Source organism: Felis catus, chromosome F2 (genome assembly GCF_018350175.1).
Source record: "Felis catus isolate Fca126 chromosome F2, F.catus_Fca126_mat1.0, whole genome shotgun sequence".
NCBI lineage: Eukaryota > Metazoa > Chordata > Mammalia > Carnivora > Felidae > Felis > Felis catus.
Window position 1 is genome coordinate 80,337,510 of NC_058385.1, and position 17,815 is coordinate 80,355,324.

Sequence of the window (17,815 nt, forward strand, 5' to 3'; positions counted from 1 at the left end):
AAAACCGACTTGGCCATTTTTAAGTTAAATGACTAACTAAAATGAATAAACAGCCGAAGAATTTTCTTTTCACGTAACCCAGAGCCACTACTGAAACGCTTCCAGGCTGCAGCACACAGTGGGCACACGGAAAGGGAAGAGCCACGAGCCATGGTGTAAAATGAAGGAAACTCATTTTGTATGTAAAAACCTGGGCTCATTTTGCCACAACATAAAAATTTAAGTAGTAGGTAAAGAAACTAGCCTTTCTAAAACAGTAGTAATCCTTAGAACATATACTAGGAGCATAGTACGGATTTATAATTGAAACCTTAGCTCAAGTACTAGGAACATGAAAATTTATTACTAAAAAGACTTGTTCAATAATGCGAGGAACCAAGTCAATCTGATTCCAAAATTGACAAAACTAAAGGAAAAAGCACACGAGCTACATCTCCGCTCTAAAACACACGCACTGATGCCTACGGCACGAACAGACTGGAGATCTCTCCGTCTGACTGCTCTCGGTGAGCCAGCGGGCCCAGCCCCCCTTGCTGTGCGGGTCGGACTGGGTTCACCAGCTGGAGGACGTCGGAGGGGATTCCGAGTTTTGGCTACTGGAACTAAAGTCGCGACGAACATCTAAACTCAGGTTTTGTGTGAATGTCAGCTTTCGTTTCTCCGAGAGAAGCACCCAGCAGTGTAACTGCTGGATTGTATGGTAGGTGCATATTTAACTTCTTAAGTCTCTGCAAAACTCTTCCAGGGTTTTAAATGGACCATTTTACATTCTCACAAGCAGGTTGTGAGCAATTTAGTTTCTCTGCATCTTTGCCAGCATTTGGTGTTATCACTATTTTTGACTGTAGCCGTTCCGACAGGTGTGAAAAGATACCTCCTCACAGTCTGAACCCGCATCTCCCCAGGGCTAGGGATCCCGAAGGCCTCTGCACAGGCTTCGTTGCCCTCCTCGTATCCTCTCCAGTGCGGCTTCCCTTCCCACCTGCTGTCAGTGTCGTAGTCTGTATTTGTTTTCCCTGCTGAATTCTCAGAGCTCACCCCACACTGCGGACACTGGTCCTTTGCTGAATGGCCCGTGGTTGTAGGAGGGCAGTGTGGTTGGCCAGTACCCTCTCCCAGTCTGCACCTTGCCTTTTCACCCTCTTCACAGGGTCTTTTGCAGAACAAAAAGTTCTCATTTAGATGAGGTCCCTTCTGTCAGGTGTGTCCCTTTATGGACCCTGTTTTTGGTGTCAAAGCCCTCGATCCCAAAGATTTACTCCTACGGTTTTCAGAAAAGCTCTCCAGCTTTATGTTTTGGAATGAAGTCCCTGACCCACTGTGAGTTAATGGGCAGTAAGGCAAGGTTGATGTAAGGTGTCGGCCGTGGAAGTCCGGCTGCTGCAGGAGGCGTGGAGAAGGCCGTGAACTGGTGTCACACCCCTGTCACACTTCAGCCGAGCGGACGAGGGCACACCTTCTGAAGACATAAGAATCGTTAAGGATTCTGAGCCTACCGCCTCTTGCTTGCTTGGATTCCTTACCTTTGTAGTAAGTACTGTCTTCCATATACCGGGATAATCCAAAGTCTCCTAATTTTACGCAATCATTTGAGGACACCAGAACATTCCGAGCAGCAATGTCCCTGAAGAGGAAGAATTCCGGGTAATGGATTTTAATATAAGGAAAACAAACCTACAGACTCCTCTATATTATATAAAGACATACCGACAGGTACTCTGAAAGACAGTTTATAGACAATGCAAACAGGAGATTTGTTACACGCTGAAAAATAGACAATTTTACAATTTTACTTCAAAGACGATCCTTTAGGCAGTTGTCTACTCATTAACATAATGACTAGTATTCTGAACGGCTGCGGAGCACACTCTCCCGTAACGAAACCGCTTACCACTTTTTGAACATACCCTCCTGACCGCACTGACAGACAGTGACGCGCGAGTGGGGTCTCAACCCTGCTGCTACTAAGAGACCTCGTTCCATAAAATAAAAGTTGTCATCTAAACGCCTGTGAACGATTTTGCTGACGCCATCTGTTTCAGTGCTGGGTAACAAACTCCCAGGAAACAAACTGAGGGATTTCTCTTGCATTCAAAGAAGGGACCCAGATGAGAAGCAGAAATTCCACCGAACGCCAGCAGATGTCACTCGTGACCCTTCGGGGGGTCCCAGGAAGCCCCAGGACAGTGACTGTTTTAGGTCCGCATGCTTACTGCTCTAGGGCATGTGCAAGCTCTCAACAGTATTTGCTTCCCAAAGGCAAGCAAAGGTTTCAGGCTTCACGTGAGGAAAGCCCTCCGGATGTGACTATGTCTCCTCCCTCGGCCAGGACAAGGGCAGCGCGACGTTGCGATACTGCCCGCCTACGGGAGGCCGGTGGCACGCGGGATCGCAGGGCACACCGAGTACCTCTTCCTCCTCCCCCCCTGCGTTGGTCTCTCCGCTCCCACCTCCCACCCCTGCCCCCGCCGCAGGGCAGCTCACCAGCTTTAGCCTGGATCTTACCTGTGCACGAATCTTTTGCTCTCCAGATACGCCAGAGCTGTACTAAGCTGATAGGCATACAGGATCAAAGACGCGAGATCCAAACTGTACTTCCTCACTTGCAGAAACGACCTCAGCTTTGGGAACAGTGACCGAGATGAAAAAGAATTAGTGACTGAGAACAGAAATCAAGAGCTGAAGAGCTATGTTCAACAACGGTGCCCAATCGCACACACACTTGTAGAAGAATGGCTTCAATTCTTCTAAAATAAGGTGTAACGAATCAGCCATATGGCTCAGAAATTATGGTTCATCATTCTTTATTTGAAATCCTATTTTAAGATCGGAATCTTTGGGGTGCCTGGGTGGCTCAGTCGGTTAAGCATCTGATTCTTAATTTCAGCTCAGGTCATGATCTCATGGTTTGTGGGATCGAGCCCTATGTCTAGCTCCTTGCTGATGGCATGGAGCCTCTTGGGATTCTCCCTCTCTCTCTCTCTTTCCCTCTCTCTCTCCACCCCTCCCCTGCTTGCTCACTCTCTCTCAAAAAAAAAAAAAAACTTAAAAAAATACTGAAATCTTCATGATTGTAGACAATTTTTTTAATGTTTATTTTTGAGAGAGAGAGAGAAAGAGATAGCACAAGCAGGGGAGGGGCAGAGAGAGAGGAGAACAGAGGATCTGAAGCAGGCTCCATGCTAACAGCAGAGAACCCAATGTGGGGCTTGAACTCACAAACCATGAGATCATGACCTGAGCCAGAGTTGGACACTTAACCAACTGAGCCACACGGGTACTCTCATTTTATTTTTTAAACGTTTATTTGTTTTTGAGAGAGAGAGAAAGAGGCAGTGTGCATACGAGTAGGGGAGGGGCAGAGACAGAGAGACAGAGAGAGAGAGACAGGGTCCAAGGCAGGCACTGAACTGACAGCAGAAAGCCCGACGCAGGGCTTGAACTCACAAACCGTGAGATCATGATGTGGGCCAAAGCCGGATGCTTAACCGACTGAGCCACCCAGACACCCCACACATTTCTGGAAGAAAATACAGAAAGATTCTGCAAGGAAATGAATAAAATCGCAGTGTGAAATCCTGCTCGATAACAGTAGTTGGAGGACACACAGAACTAGATACCGAGCGAGCCCGGCACGTAGCCTGGCCGATGCACCTGCGGCCCCACACCTTGCTGTGTCCCAGGCCAGACCTGAGGAGAAGGTGATGAGGAGGAAGGGGAGCCAGGTGCAGTTCTCCTACCCACCCTCCAGGAAGTTCTGGCTGCAGAGGGTGCTGGGCAGTCAAGCCACTGGTCCTTATTACTACTGTCATAATCAATTCAGCTAAAGGCCACCGTGGCAAAGGAAGGCAGATGAATTTAACTCTAACTCTACAAAATCAATACATAAAGGAGAAAGATTTAGTGGCAGTTTAAGCCGAAAAAATTAGCAAATTCTCCAAAAGCAAAACCAGGAAGATATCGTGAACAAAATACATATGTCAGAACTGTTTCCTTTGGAAAGGTAGGGCAGAGGACGAAGAGATCCTGTAGAGGCCTTAGTTATTTCATCCAGCAAACTAGGTTATCAAGTACAGAGGGGAGCCACCAGGCAGGCCCTTCCGGGGGAGGGAGGCTGACGCGGTCACGAAGAGGAGGAAGAATCCAGACTGCTCTCTGACATCTGGGCCCCGGAACCCCTAACTGCCATGAAAAGCAAAACTGCGCTCGGTGTTCTTTAAACGACGAGGAGCGCGTACAGGGCTTCGGAAGGTGGAAGTACCGACTGTTAGCACCAGAAGGTCAAGGGTCGGCATCTGGAAAACGGGGCTGTGTTCATCCCCACGCAGGCAGGCTACAGAGCGGCCTGGAGGTGGGAACAAGTCTGATTCAGCAGCCTGGGGCTGGCCTCTGACACGCTTCCAGGGGATGGTGACACACCAAGTGGAGAGTTTCTGTGTTTGGGAGAAAGTCAAATAAGGAGATCTGCCTATGTGTGTTCCTCCCATTTTCAACAGAAACTGTGACTAACCGCAGTCGGTCGGAGAGACACTGTGAAATGAGTTCTCAGAGGAACAAGGAACTGCAGGTTCACCTAAATGCAGCGCTAAGGCACCACAACTGCACAAAGACTGGCTCTTCCATCGTCAAACCCCTGGGCTGGCACGAGGCAGCAGCACCAGAGAGGAAGGAGGGACCACCCGGTCCCCACTGATGCCAGTGCTGAGTTAGGGCATCACCTGGGGGTTCACCGATGACGATGTTCTGTTCCCCGAACCCAAAGGACGAGGGCATCCGTAACGTGCTTCCCTTTTCTAAACAAAGGACACCAAACAGCCAGCGCAGGCTGTGCGAGTCCCAATCACGGGACTGCTGTTTAATCACAGTGACGGCAGGCCGGCAGACGGGCCGGGTCTGAGGGCCAGGTTACCTCTCCAAGTGTGCACAGCTCCATGATTATCCAGACGGGGTTCTCCGTGATGACACCGACCAGCTTCACAATGTGGGGGTGGTCAAACTGGCGCATCGTTACTAGGGAGAGACAGGTGTCCAAGGTCACTCTTCTGGTAGAGCGTTAGGTAAGGGGGCTGCTGTGCCCTGTGTTTTCTCGGCCTAGGTGCTCTGCAGAAACAAGCGAGCTGAGACAGGCTTTGTCTCGTACTTAAGACACAGGAACAGGATTAAAGACAGACTTAGACTTTTTTCTGATGAAAGTTACAGTATGATTTTGAGAAGTTATAATGTATTGACAAAGCCAGTGTGATTTACTCTGTGACGTATTAATCTATTGGACTGTCAGGTGGTAAATATTTACTGAAATGGAAGGTAGAAGGCCTTCAATCGATGTACATGTGATGAAGGACACAGGGAGCCATTCGCATGACCAATGTCTACTGAGTGCCTTTCACAGCGGGGCGCTGTGTCTGAGCAGTGAGCAGAGCAGACATGGCCCGAGTCCCCATGGAGCTTAGAGCCTAGAGAAACGGAATAATAATTTTTAGGCAACGTTTACCTAGTTACAAATACTGAGGAAGGTGAGAGTGTGGTCCTGTGACACAGCCTCCTGAGGGGAGACTATTTTCATCACGCAGTCAGATGAGACGGGACAAGCCATGGGAGGGTAGGAAGGGCATCCCAGCCCGAAGGCAGCTGGGAAGAGCCAGACAGGTGCAGACGGACAGGACAAGCTACTAGCTCTCCATGGGTCTGTACTCTGCAGAGAACACCCACCCACGCGAGACCCTCCCAGCAATTTCATCCCTGGACATGTGAACAGAGAGCTGAGGGGTGGGCACTGTAGCAGGAGCAGGGCCCTGGCCATGGTCCCGGCTCTTTGCCCAGTCTGTGAGCTCCCTCAGGGTGGGGACCACGTCTGTCCTGCTCACCCCCAACTCTAGGGTCTGGTGGCACCTGGGCTGGACTCATTTCTACACCTGCCCAATTCCAGGGCCAGGATGCTGAATGGTGCGGGTACCAAAGGACACAGGGACAGTAAATCTGTCGACCTTTACACCCAAACGTCAGGGCTTACCTGGACGATGTGGAGACAGGCGCCTCTACAGATACAGGTAGTAATTTGCAAGGCAAGACAGTAAATGCAGTTGTCACACAGAAGTCAGAATATTCTTTTTCTTACTTCTTAGAGATGGCTTGTATTTTACACAGACAAAACGACAAATGGAGCTCCACAGAAATTTCTAAAAACTTACAGGCTTCTTGAAGGAATTTCTCTCGCACGCTGTCCGAAGTACAGTTTTTACATGTTTTAATTGCGACCGCCAAAGCCGGATTCTCCTGTGTCAGGGAAATTTCAGAATCACACACATGCAAAAAGAGGTTCTCTACGTGAATCAACGGGCACGTTCACGAAGAGCTGTTTGTTCTGCAACTATGTGGACTGTGGACCAGGCAGGATCAGAACTGAAAACCTCAGGAGAAGAACACTTCAAATACTCAGCAAGACCCCAGAAGAAACGGACACGGTGTTAAAGTGCTGGAGGTCATTCATTCGTTCGTCGTCCCACAAACACTTTCTGCTGCGTGCCAGGCAGCCTTCCAGGCGCTCAGGACGCACCCTGGGCTAAAGGCAGCAGCGTTCCCTGCTCTACTCAGGCTTCCGTTCCGGCAAAGAGCAGACAACGCACACAAGGAGCGAGCTCATCACAGAGCTCATCACAGAGCATGTTCGTGAGGAACAGTGGCGTGGACCAGGAAGGAGCGTGTCAGGATGTGCGAGGCAGAGACAAGGGCAAAAAAATGGAAGGAGGGAGGGAGGGACTGGCGGGCGGGCACAGCCAGGGTCACAGTGCTGCGGCTAGGGCAGCGGTGGGGGCAGGGCCGAGGCGGTGCGCTGGGACAGGCAGCCCGAGCGGGGCCCTCTGGACCAAAAGAAAGGCACCCCGGGGAGAGCGGTGCCATGGCTGACCTCCAGCTGAGAAGGAGCACCTGCTCCGGGAGCTAACGGGGGGGGGGGGGTGGCACAGTGGCGGGGTGGCAGCTGGGGCAAGTGTGGGCAGTGCAGGTGACGCAGGGTGAGGTGCGATGCTGGTAAGGAGACTTCAGGTGTTTGGTGAGAGAAAGGGAAGCAGCAGTTCGAGCAGGACCAGGACGTGAGGGGCGTGAGGTGGGGGGGAGATAGCGTGGCACCCAGGGCAGCGGCAGGAGGATCCGGCGGAGTTCAGGGTCGGATCCGCAGGACATCCTCGCGGGCGGGGGCACGAGCACAGCACCCGGCCGCCCAGCAGTGTGGGAGGTCAGGGAGAGGGGGAGACACAAGGCAGACTCAGAGGGGGACCACCAAGGTGGAGAGAAACCAAGAAGGCGTGTCGATCTGCCTGCCAAAGAAGCTGATATTTTCTCGAACGAATTCAAAAGACAGAGCTTGAACAAGACAAATGAGGCCATTCCAAGCCTCAATGGAATACCATGGATGGTTTTCATTTACTTCATTATACTTTATTTTTAGAGAGAGAAAGCATGAGAGAGAGAGAGAGAGAGAGAGAGAGAGAGAGAGAGAGAAGGAGGGAGGGAGAGGGAGAGAGAATCCCAAGCAGGCTCCACGCTCAGTGCAAAGCCTGACTCAGGGCTCGATCCTGCGGGACTGTGAGATCGTGACCTGGGCTGAAATCAAGAGTCAGACGCTCAACCGACCGAGCCGCCCAGGTGCCCCCGTGGATGGTTTTAATTAGCAACTGAAGGGCTTGTCCTACACTGGGCTTCACTCTGTCCTTGGCAGAACCACGTACTGTTCATGCTGGATATTTCCTAAGGTACCTCACATTGTGTCAAGTAGGCAGAAAAGGTAAGGACAGGGCGGGAGAAAGCAGCAGGGACAGCCCGGTGAACGGACCAAGGTTTAAGAAGCACCGCCTCAGGTCTCTGCCACGGCTGCCGTGCCCCGACTCCTACCCTGCCTCGGGGTCCCATCCTCGCCAAAGGATCTGGAGAGGGGACGAGGTCACACAGGCCGAGAGACGGCAGCTCCGGAGTGAAGAGAGGAGGCCTCGGGGGGGGCTGCCGTCTCGGACCCCTCCTTTCCCCCCCGGGGGTGGCCGGACGCAGGCGCCCTCGCACAGGAGCGAGGAGCACTTAGCCATGCGATCCCAGACGGGGGCCGCATAGTCTCGCAGTCTTTAGTTTTCTCGACAGGCTGTGGGCATCTCTGTCCTTTTTTGTACATCATCTCACTGAGCCTACGGGTGATCTGTGAGGTAGCCTGACAAGGTACACAAGGGTCCGGGCCACCCATTCTACAGACGACCGGGTCGGCAGAGGCTGACAGGTTTCGCGGTCTGCCCGCGATCACCCTGCTGGAAGTGGCCTGCCCCTTCTGCAACAGGGCTTTATCTCAGGAGTGACCGGGGCAGCGTGTGCATGTGACAGGCGACAGGGAGTGGCAGCGGCTTTGTCACAGGCTTAGCTCTGAAATGGTGGCCACGCTAGATTCTGAGTGCTGACGACACCTCAATCTGCCAAGCTACGGGAGCGTGACTCGCCGTCCCCATAGACGCCGGCCTCGGGCAGGAAAGACTGGCACAGGGGGAGAGTGGAAGGCAGGACACCGCTTCCTGTCTTGTCAGTGTTGGGAAATCCCAGGGCGCAATCCACGGCCAGCCCGATGAGAAGCAGCCTCACTGAGCCCCAAGTCCCACCTCCATGCCGACCTCCTAATTCCTCTCTGTAGCCCTCACTTTGCCTTTCAGCTCAGACCCACATATCCAACCCACCTGTGCCCTGTCTTGACGAGGATGCTGTGAAGTTATTTTAAACTTGAACTGAGCAAAACAAACCTCCTGATATCCCACTGTGGTGGTTACCTGCATGTGTCCACTGGCCTGGGCCACGGGGTGCCCAGAGATTATTTGGTCGGACATTATTCAGAGTGTTTCTGAATGGATTTAACATGTAAATTGATAGACTGAGTGAAGCAGGTTGCCCTCCCTAATGTGGTGGGCCTCGTCTGATCAGCTGAAGGCCTGAACAGAACACAAAGCCGGTCTCCTGAACAAGAGGAAATTCCTCCTGCTGAATCGCTCTGCGCTGGGACATTATTCTTCCTTGACCCTCTGGACTACAACCACACTGGCTATGTTGGGTCTCGGGCCTTCAGATACAGCCTGGCAGTAAGAAGCCATCAGCTCTCCTGGGTCTCCAGCAGGCCACCTGAAGATCTGAGGGGACATCAGCTTCCATAATCACGTGAGCCAATCCCTAACAGATCTCGTTTGAAAGCACCCACACCCGCCTGCTTCTGTCTCCCCGGGGAACCCTTACTAACGCGCCCACTATCCAACGTGCTTCCCTCTTAGCCTTCTCCGCCTCACTCAACAAGCGGAACTCATACCGATGCTCAAGCAGCCACTTTGGATTCCTCAGTTTCCCTCATCTCCCACAGGTCCAACAAACTGGAAGTGAGACACGCCCTCCCTGTCCACAGCGTGCGTCTGGAACTTTCCCTGCCAGTGCCTGTTATGGCTAGGCTCGTGCACTCGCTCCCCAACTGCCTTCCTAACAGCAAGCCCAGAGACCTAACAGAGACTGTAATTCAACTGTAATTATTTAGGGTCAAGAAGCCTCACCTGCCTTTTATCTCAGTTGGGTAGAGCCAGTCTAAAAGTTAGCAGGCCTTTTGAGTAAATTTGGACCCAGGGCTCTCTGTACTGCTTTTTGCTTCAAAGAACAGAGGTTAAGAGAATTAGGAAGATAATAACATATAGTAAAAAAAAAAACAACTAGAAGAAAAGTTAGCAGCTAAAAATACATAATAAATGACAGAATTACGTGTAAGAACAAGGTAGAGACTTTCAAAGCTGAAATGTAAAAAAAAAAAAAATGGAATCTCTGATTTGTTTAGTGACGCGGTGGCAATTGTCTGCTGCTCCTGTGACCCAAAGAAAACAAAACAAGAAAACCCTTTCAGCTCTAGAAAACCTGACAGGTATGGAACTACTGGGAAAACACCATTTGCAGCTTCCAAAGCAGGCGTAACATAAAACGTCAATCGTCTGTGTTACCACAGATCTTCCCTGACCTGAGATGCAGTTACGTCCCAACACACCCATCGTAAGTTGAACATACCCTGAGTCAAAATGCGCGTAAATACCTAACCTACCAAATATCACAGCTGGGCCACACCCGCCTTATGTGTGCTCACAAACACTCACGGTGGCCTACAGTTGGGCAAAACCAGTGGACACAGAGCATTATTTTATTTGCTTTTTGAGAGAGAGAGAAAACGCGAGAGCACGCACACGGCGGGGAGGGGCAGAGGGATAGAGGCAGCAGATCCCAAGCAAGGCTCCACGTCCAGCACGGAGCTCGATCCCACCACCCTGGCATGGTGACCCGAGCCAAAATCAAGAGTTGGATGCTCGACTGCCTGAGCCACCCAGGCGCCCCCTACAAAGCGTATTTCACACCGAAGTGTTGCTATCCCTGTAATTCACTAAATCCTCTACTGAGAGTGACAGGATCGCTGCGTGGCTGCGGAACGGCCGTCAGTGCGTCCGCTGTGGGCTGACTGGAAGCTGTGGCCGCCACCCTGCAGGGGAAGAGGACGCACATATCCCTAGCCTGGGGAAAGATCTGAATTCAAAATTCTAAGTGTGATTTCTACTGCATGAAGATCGCTTTTGCAACATCGTGAGATCAAGAAAGAGTAAGTCGAACCACTGTAAGCTGGGGACGGTCTGTGATCCCTTATTTGTGTCATCTGCGTACACCCGTTATTCCAGCTAAAAAAAGTTCCTTGAGTGAGTTCCTGCTGGTGTCCCACGACTGCTGATCTAACCGGCACACATACCACGACCGGTGTCGGCAGGGCTGCAGAGGGACGGGCATTCTCACGCACCACTGCCAGGAGTGGAAGGAAGGGGCGCGGCCTCTTCGGAGACAGCTCCGGGTCAAAGGGCGGAACAGACACCACGTGACCCCGTGACCCGGCAATTCCACTCTCTGCCATCTACGCGAGAGAAGTGAGAACTAACTACTCACACGCAGACCTGTGCGGTGGCCGTCACAGAGGCGTCATTCCTCACAGCTAAGAAGCGGTCACAGCCCAAATTCCCGTCAGCTGGAGAACGGACAAACACAAACGGTCTACCCACACAATCGAATGTTGCCTGGCAAAAAAGGACACTAAGTACCGCTTCACGCTAGAGTGTGGATGACCCCTGAGAACATGCTAACTAAAAGAACCGATCACGAAAGGCCACGTGTCGCACGAGTCCGTGTACGTGAAGCATCCAGAAGAGGCAAATCTAGAGAACAGGGAGCAGACGACTGGCTGCCAGGGGCCGGGGGAGGGCGGGACGGGAGTAACGGCTAGCGGGTGAATCTTCTTTCTGGGGTAAAGAGGGTGCTGGAAAATGCACCGTGCTGTCGTTTGTACAACTCTCTCAATATACTAAGAAACCACTGAACTGTATGTTTTTAAAAAGTACGTTTTATAGTATGTGATTTATACCTCAAAAAAGCTATTAGTAAAGTCATAATCTGTTCCATCCAATGGAACACCCCTTGTGGGATCTGTTCCTGATGAGAGAGGCTGAAAGATCAAAATGAACAAAAGACAGACCCAGCCCTCTAGGAGCTAAGGGTGCCATTTCTCTGCTCCCGAATACTCCGAGCAGGTTGACGTGTGTGACGGGCTCTGTGAAAGACCTCTGCAAAGGAGAGCCGGGGACTCGAGAAGACAAAGAAGAGGTGACAGTCAAAAGCAGCGCGTTTTTCTGGTCGCCAGGGAGGACTTACTGGACTCATGTAGACGCCTTGGTGGACGTCCCCAAACTGGCCTTCCCCGATGCACCGTCCAAGCTCGATTCTTTCTCTTTGGATCTCGTAGTCCCTGGCTGCAAAGCACGATCCGTACGTCAAAAATTAGGTGGGTGCGGTATTCCAAATGCAGACACTACACTCAACGCATTTCCTTATCATCCACGAGTACAACTCTCACTGGTGGCACATCACTCTATGAAAATGCTTGAAACAGAGTGGAACTCTCTTAAACGGTATTGTGAAAGGAGTTACACCAACTGTTAACGGCATTGGTTGAACCACAAAACGATGTGAGTTCTATTAAAGGCAGATTTTTTTCATGTTTTTAATTCGATTTAGTTTGTATCTGTCTGATCGTTTTCTAAATAGTTTTTCCAAGTAGTAAATTATATGCTTAAGAAATCAATGCTATTAGTTTAGGTATTAATGTACGAAAGTCTAAAAAACACAGTTATTTAAAGCAATTATTTTACAAATAACTGAAGTCTGAAAATACGGAGACAACGGGAAAACTGTGTCACGAGTAACTCTGTTTTAAAAGTTTAAGAGTTTTCCACTTTCTTACGATCCTATCTATATTATTCATGGAGCTAAAGAGTTTAAAGAGGCCATTTCTAAAAACTAATTTCAAAATTAGATGACTTGGAATCAAGGTTGAACATACTGCATTACAAATGATGAGTGTTTTATATTTTTGAGAGCATTTGCCTCAAATCAACATATTAATTTCTTGCGATTTATACCAAACTGACTGTTTAGCAGGCCGTTGAGGCACATGGAAATAAAATACCCACTAGCAACCTAGACCACGAATTCTAATCCAATTAACTGCTGCGGATTTTGATTTTCTCCGGCCAGGAAACCTGTCTGCACGATCCACGCTGCACGGACTCCATTAGTGAAGTCGCCAATGGAATAAAACAACAGCCAAATGTTTCAAAACTCTTCCTGGTTTATCAAATGAGAAGCCGTACAGAAAATCCGACTCAAATTTGAGGTGGTTCTTTTCCTCTTTAAAATCACTTTAGCTGGTAGTTCCATTGGTTTAATAGCACGGATAAACCAATGACAAGTGGTTTAAGGATAAAAGTTAACTGCGAACTGAAACGTCCCACACCACTCCGCAGGCTGCAATTGCAAGCAAATGCAGTTATTTTAAAGGAATCGTGTTACCTTCGTCTATTCCATAGCTTTCTGTATTGCAATTAAGGGAGAAAAAAATTGAAGACCTTGCTTAGAAATAACTGATAGCAATCAGGTTAACAACAACAAACTCCGAGAGTACGTTTCAATATTTACTGTGTCAAATATTTTAACCACAAACATCAGTAGGAAAAAGACTAGACATAAGCAAAACCTAAATCTCCTCAAATTAACTCGATGTGGTGGACACAAGGCTTTCCAGTTTCCATCTCCTAATTCCTACACAGTAACATCTTCGTGGGGTTTGGATAAACGTCAGCCAACACTGGACATGTACTACTCAACACCGGATAATAAACGTCCAAGTGCAGATTTGGATTCTCTGAGGAGACGCACAAAATTTAAGTGTAAATTTAAACACTTTCTGTGGTGCCGGCGCACACAAGTCAGGATGCACACAAGTGAGCTTCCGCTCTTCCCTCTGTTTTGGACCTCTCTGACACAAGGAGCCCTTGTGAGGGACTTGGGGGCACCCAGGACAAGGCAGGCCCGATGCTGGTAATGCCTCTCGCGTGTGTACAGTTAACGGAAACCAGAGCATCTTTGACAATAGTTACACAACAGGGTAAATAAAGTGCCTGAAACATTTATTTTACAAATACGTGTGGCTCTATGGAAATCAGGACATCCAATGCTGAATTTTTTAAATTAAAAAAAAATTTTTTTCAGTAAACTCTGTGCCACACGTGGGGCTCGAACCCGTGACTGACATCAAGAGTTGCATCCTCTACTGACTGAGCCAGTCAACTTTTTTTTTCTTATGTGAAGGCAATTTCAAGTGTGTCTCCAATTCAAGGTCTGGGACTCTATCTTCCAACACGAGACCTGGGGCTTCCGGATTCTCTTCAATCGAGAAGCAGCACAAAACAGAGAGAAGAAGCTGGTGTTTCTAGGCTGCAGGAAAGTCGTAACTGAAGCCCCCCCTCCCCCACCCCGCCCAAGCTGTGCGGACTGGAAGCAATGGATGAGGGAAGCTCTTTGTACCTGGTCAGTCAAGGGCAGCAAGCAACAGAGTTTCAAAGGGGAAATGCAACTAACTGAATATGCAAGTTGAAAAAACGGAATATAGAAACGTGTATAGGTATGTAACTTTAAATAATGTAATATTCCACAGAGAGGAGATTCTATAATCAATAAAGGCTGTATTATGATAGAGCCACGAGACGAGATTCCAAAAAACCTGTAACTAAGCTGACCTACTATAGATATTTTAGCTTTAGGCTCCTGACCTCAGACTGGTCAAATACAAAACAGGTTTCTAAAGACTGAAAAGAATATTTCTGTTATGCACACTCAATGTGAGGTATTAAAGACAGTTCTAAAAGAAGCCAATAAATATCTGCAACTTTTGAACGGAAGATACTTAAAAGTTAAGGATCTGTCAAATCTGAGCAAGAACAAAATCCAAAGGCTACTTACTTGAGGGCATGGTGTAGGTATCTTCTTCGTCTATAATCTCAGCATAGTCGTCGGTTTCTGCAGGGAAGGAAACAGACACGTTGGAAGATGTGAACTATTCGACCTCCTGGCCTTTAACATAATTTGAAAAGGCAAAACGATCTGCCTAAGTCCCCTGTTATGCCGACACATTCCTAAAACACGATTACTCAACTTTTGCTCACACATGAGTCATTTATGGAAATAAAAGTGACGTCATGGTGCAATCTGTTATAACACACAGACTTGTTTCTCAGGGAGCAAACAGAGCTCGCACAGAGAGCCCTTGCGAATGACAGAAAGCTGTGGAGCAACTATGCGCACGATCTGAGGCCGCCCATCTGCACTGACTGCACAACTCTCTCTCATCTACACCAAAGGCACGTTTGGGCCCCACTGTTGTCTCCCGGGATTTCTCCAAACAAGACAAGTATCTCAAAAACAGGGAACCTGACATCATTCATAATTAGACTCTACAGCATGAGCTCAATGCTCTCCTTTAGAAGGCAAAAATGGCGGCCTGACGTTTGAGGACACGGGTCATGCATTTCATCTGTTCAGGGTGGAAGAAACGCAGGAATTTCTCTCTCGTCGCTTTTCACTCAGATATCTGAAGACTACGCATTAACGTCAAAAGGGTAAAAGATCTAAGAGAAAGAATGAAATGAGAAGAAAGAGCGTATTAAAACGAGTTCTTTTCTGAGGTGATGTCAAGGCGTTTCCGTGTTTCCACTCACTCCTCTTGGTAACACAGTGACTTAGAAATCCGATGCCACGTCAATGGGGGGAAGCTCATTTGGAGAAAACCCTCACCTGAGTAACGCGTACGCGGACTTAAGCCTTGTCTGTTTTCTCCTTCTGTCAAGAGGGCAACCTTTAGCTGCTCCGGGCAGAAGGACTGCCACTGCTGGGCCAGGAAAGGAGGGCCGTACTTGCTCGCTGGTCTCTTAAGGGAGCTCTTCCGGGAGAGAACCTGGCCAGGCACCACCTCTGGCCCCAGAGAAACTACGAGCTGAAAGCTCTTTCCTTCATGCATTACTACTTCACTCAGACACTAAAATTACAGGAGAGAGAGAATATATATAGTCTACGTTCTTCGGGACGTCAGTTGTTCCACGTTGCCATGGTAATGACGGAGCCCAAAGCTAAGAGTACCTGGAAGAATTTATTTCTTGGCTGAGCTGGCAGAACAAAGTCAACCGATCGGTTCTCCTTGAACCACCTAGTAAATGTAAACCACTGCTAAGTCCCGTGTGAAAGGAGGGTGGGTGATCTGTACACTCTTACGTGTCGTAAGTAACACCGCTTCAGGATTACTCTACCCAGACCTCACGTTCCTTAATTTCTCTGCCTCTCCCTCTTACCCTGTTCTCGGTGACTGGCACGTCCTCGGCCCACAGCTTTGCTTTTGTGTGAGCTGGCTTAATGAAGGACGCTGAAATGCTCTCTGGGCACAGAAGGGAGTGACTAGGGCACTTTAAGAAAAAGGACCTTGCGGAGGGGGACTCTGCACTAACAGCTAGGACAGCTGAGGCAACACGTCACACGCATGTCATTTGCGGATCCGTCTTCTCCCTTTACTCCAAAATTTGCCCAGCTCGACTGTATGCCCTCCCCTCAGAAAGCTGAGGCAGAATTTCCACAAACAGGCGCTACCCTTACTCCTCCTTCTCTACAAAGCACACGCCTTCAGAGGTGACCCTGGGGCAGCAGGATCCTGGCGGGGACAGCTGCCGGGCGCCTGGCCTCCACACGCCTTCCTCCGCCACCCTGTCACCAGAGCGCTTCGGCAGTCCTTGCACTTGGCTCTGAGCTCCACGAGGGGACGTCATGGATCAATCACCACCACGGACACCGAGTCCTTATGTGGCTGTGGGGACACCGCCCGCCTGATGGAGAAGGGCGTGGCGCGCGGTGACGTCACAGCAGGCCTCCGACCCAGCACTCAGCACGGGGCTGGGGCTCGTGTTGGCTCGGCCAATTCTGGTTTCGGCCCAAGTGTCACCAAGCCAGAGACCCTGCCTCAAACGAACCTGCCCTCTACCCCCCTCACTCTTAACCATGCTGCCTGGTTTACTTTCCTCAGCATCTATCAGGATCAACGATCTGGCAGTCCTCTGGTCCCCTGTCAACTGTCTGTCCCCCTCCAGACGGAGAGCCCAGGGGAGCGGAGCCCAGGTGTGTGTGTGACCGCTGTATTTTCGGCATCCGGCACGGTGCCCGGCACGGAGAAGGGGCCAGGCATATACAGGCTGGGCAGAGAGGGGTGGTGAGGGGGCCTCAGGTGGTGAGGGGACCACACACCCCGCAAAGCTGGGGCAAAGGAGCTATGTGGCCGGTGCAAGGCTGCAGACCGTGGGGGGTGGCGCCGGTGCCCGGCTTGCCGATCCTGCAGGGGCAGCTCGCCTGGCTGTGCCCTAGCTGTGCCCTCGCGTGTAGAGTGGGGTCGTCAGGAGAATGAGCCACGTAGTGGCGTGTCACAAAATGGGAGCCCCTGGGGGTGCTTCTTCGGAGGGCTCTGTGGAAGGGGTCTGGCAGCTGAGGGGTGCCTGCCTGCTGAGACTCCCGGTCGGCCTTCCCGGTGGGACTATAGTGGCTTCTGGGACTGCCTCTCTTTATAAAAGTCTCACCGGAGATTCCAACCTCTGAGACAATCTGAGGCCATAAAAATAAAATGGCCAGTGTACAAAACTGATCTGGGAAAAATCAAGTTGCAGATCCTTTAATGAATTCACAAAACCATGAGTAGGAGCCTATAATTTTTTCCTCTCGATGCTCTGTGGATTCTATGTGAAACCCGGGGGCTATCAGAGCGATCTGGGCGTCACTCAGGACGGCACCTGTGCGCTGTGGTGTAAGGGAAGACATTACTGCAGTGTCTGTGTCCTCCACGAGGCGGTTCCTGTGGAGCAGAGTCGACACCGCTGAAGGCGCACAGGCCTACAAGCCTCTGCTTGTGGCCGTCCACACAGCAGCCTTCAGCCGTGACGCTGGGCATACTTCTCCAGGAACGCTTGACATGGATCCAGCTCTCTGTTTCGTTTCTGGTCTTAAGATTGTGGGATAATATGATACCGATATGAGAGGTATTTTTACACGCTCAAGGGCCCCTGAGAAACTGCAGGCCAGCCTGAAACTGTCCACGTCCCCCCTCCCCCCAAAACAATGGCATGATACAAGGAGAACAAACACAAAAACAGGAAGCAGGTTCAAGATCTGGGCACAGATCAGGGAAGCCAGATCCACATTCCTCACTTACGGACGATGCTGGCAGTCCGTGGCCGACACTGATAGAAACTGTTCTGCTTATCCGGCCATGTGACCATCGCCCCCCTCCGCGGACAGGAACCTGAGACCCCCAGGGCACGTGAGGGTCCCCCGGGTCCCGGTGCCAATCAGTGGTGGGCTGGTACGCGGAGCG

General features: G+C 50.3%; 1 protein-coding gene across 28 annotated transcripts in view; it reads right to left on the bottom strand.

Annotated features, from left to right (window-relative positions):
• The window catches only part of PTK2 (protein tyrosine kinase 2), a 258,384-nt gene that overhangs the window by 56,702 nt on the left and 183,867 nt on the right, over positions 1–17,815 (bottom strand). For 22 of the 28 annotated variants that reach the window (XM_045049564.1, XM_045049561.1, XM_023248624.2 and 19 more), the window contains 7 exons: positions 14,377–14,433; positions 12,928–12,948; positions 11,731–11,828; positions 6,189–6,273; positions 4,910–5,010; positions 2,506–2,621; positions 1,524–1,624 (listed from right to left, as the gene is read on the bottom strand). In XM_045049564.1, coding sequence (XP_044905499.1) covers positions 1,524–1,624; positions 2,506–2,621; positions 4,910–5,010; positions 6,189–6,273; positions 11,731–11,828; positions 12,928–12,948; positions 14,377–14,433 — 579 coding nt within the window. The remainder of the gene's footprint in view (positions 1–1,523; positions 1,625–2,505; positions 2,622–4,909; positions 5,011–6,188; positions 6,274–11,730; positions 11,829–12,927; positions 12,949–14,376; positions 14,434–17,815) is intronic. The other 6 variants (XM_023248627.2, XM_023248637.2, XM_023248636.2 and 3 more) reach the window with 1 other exon arrangement.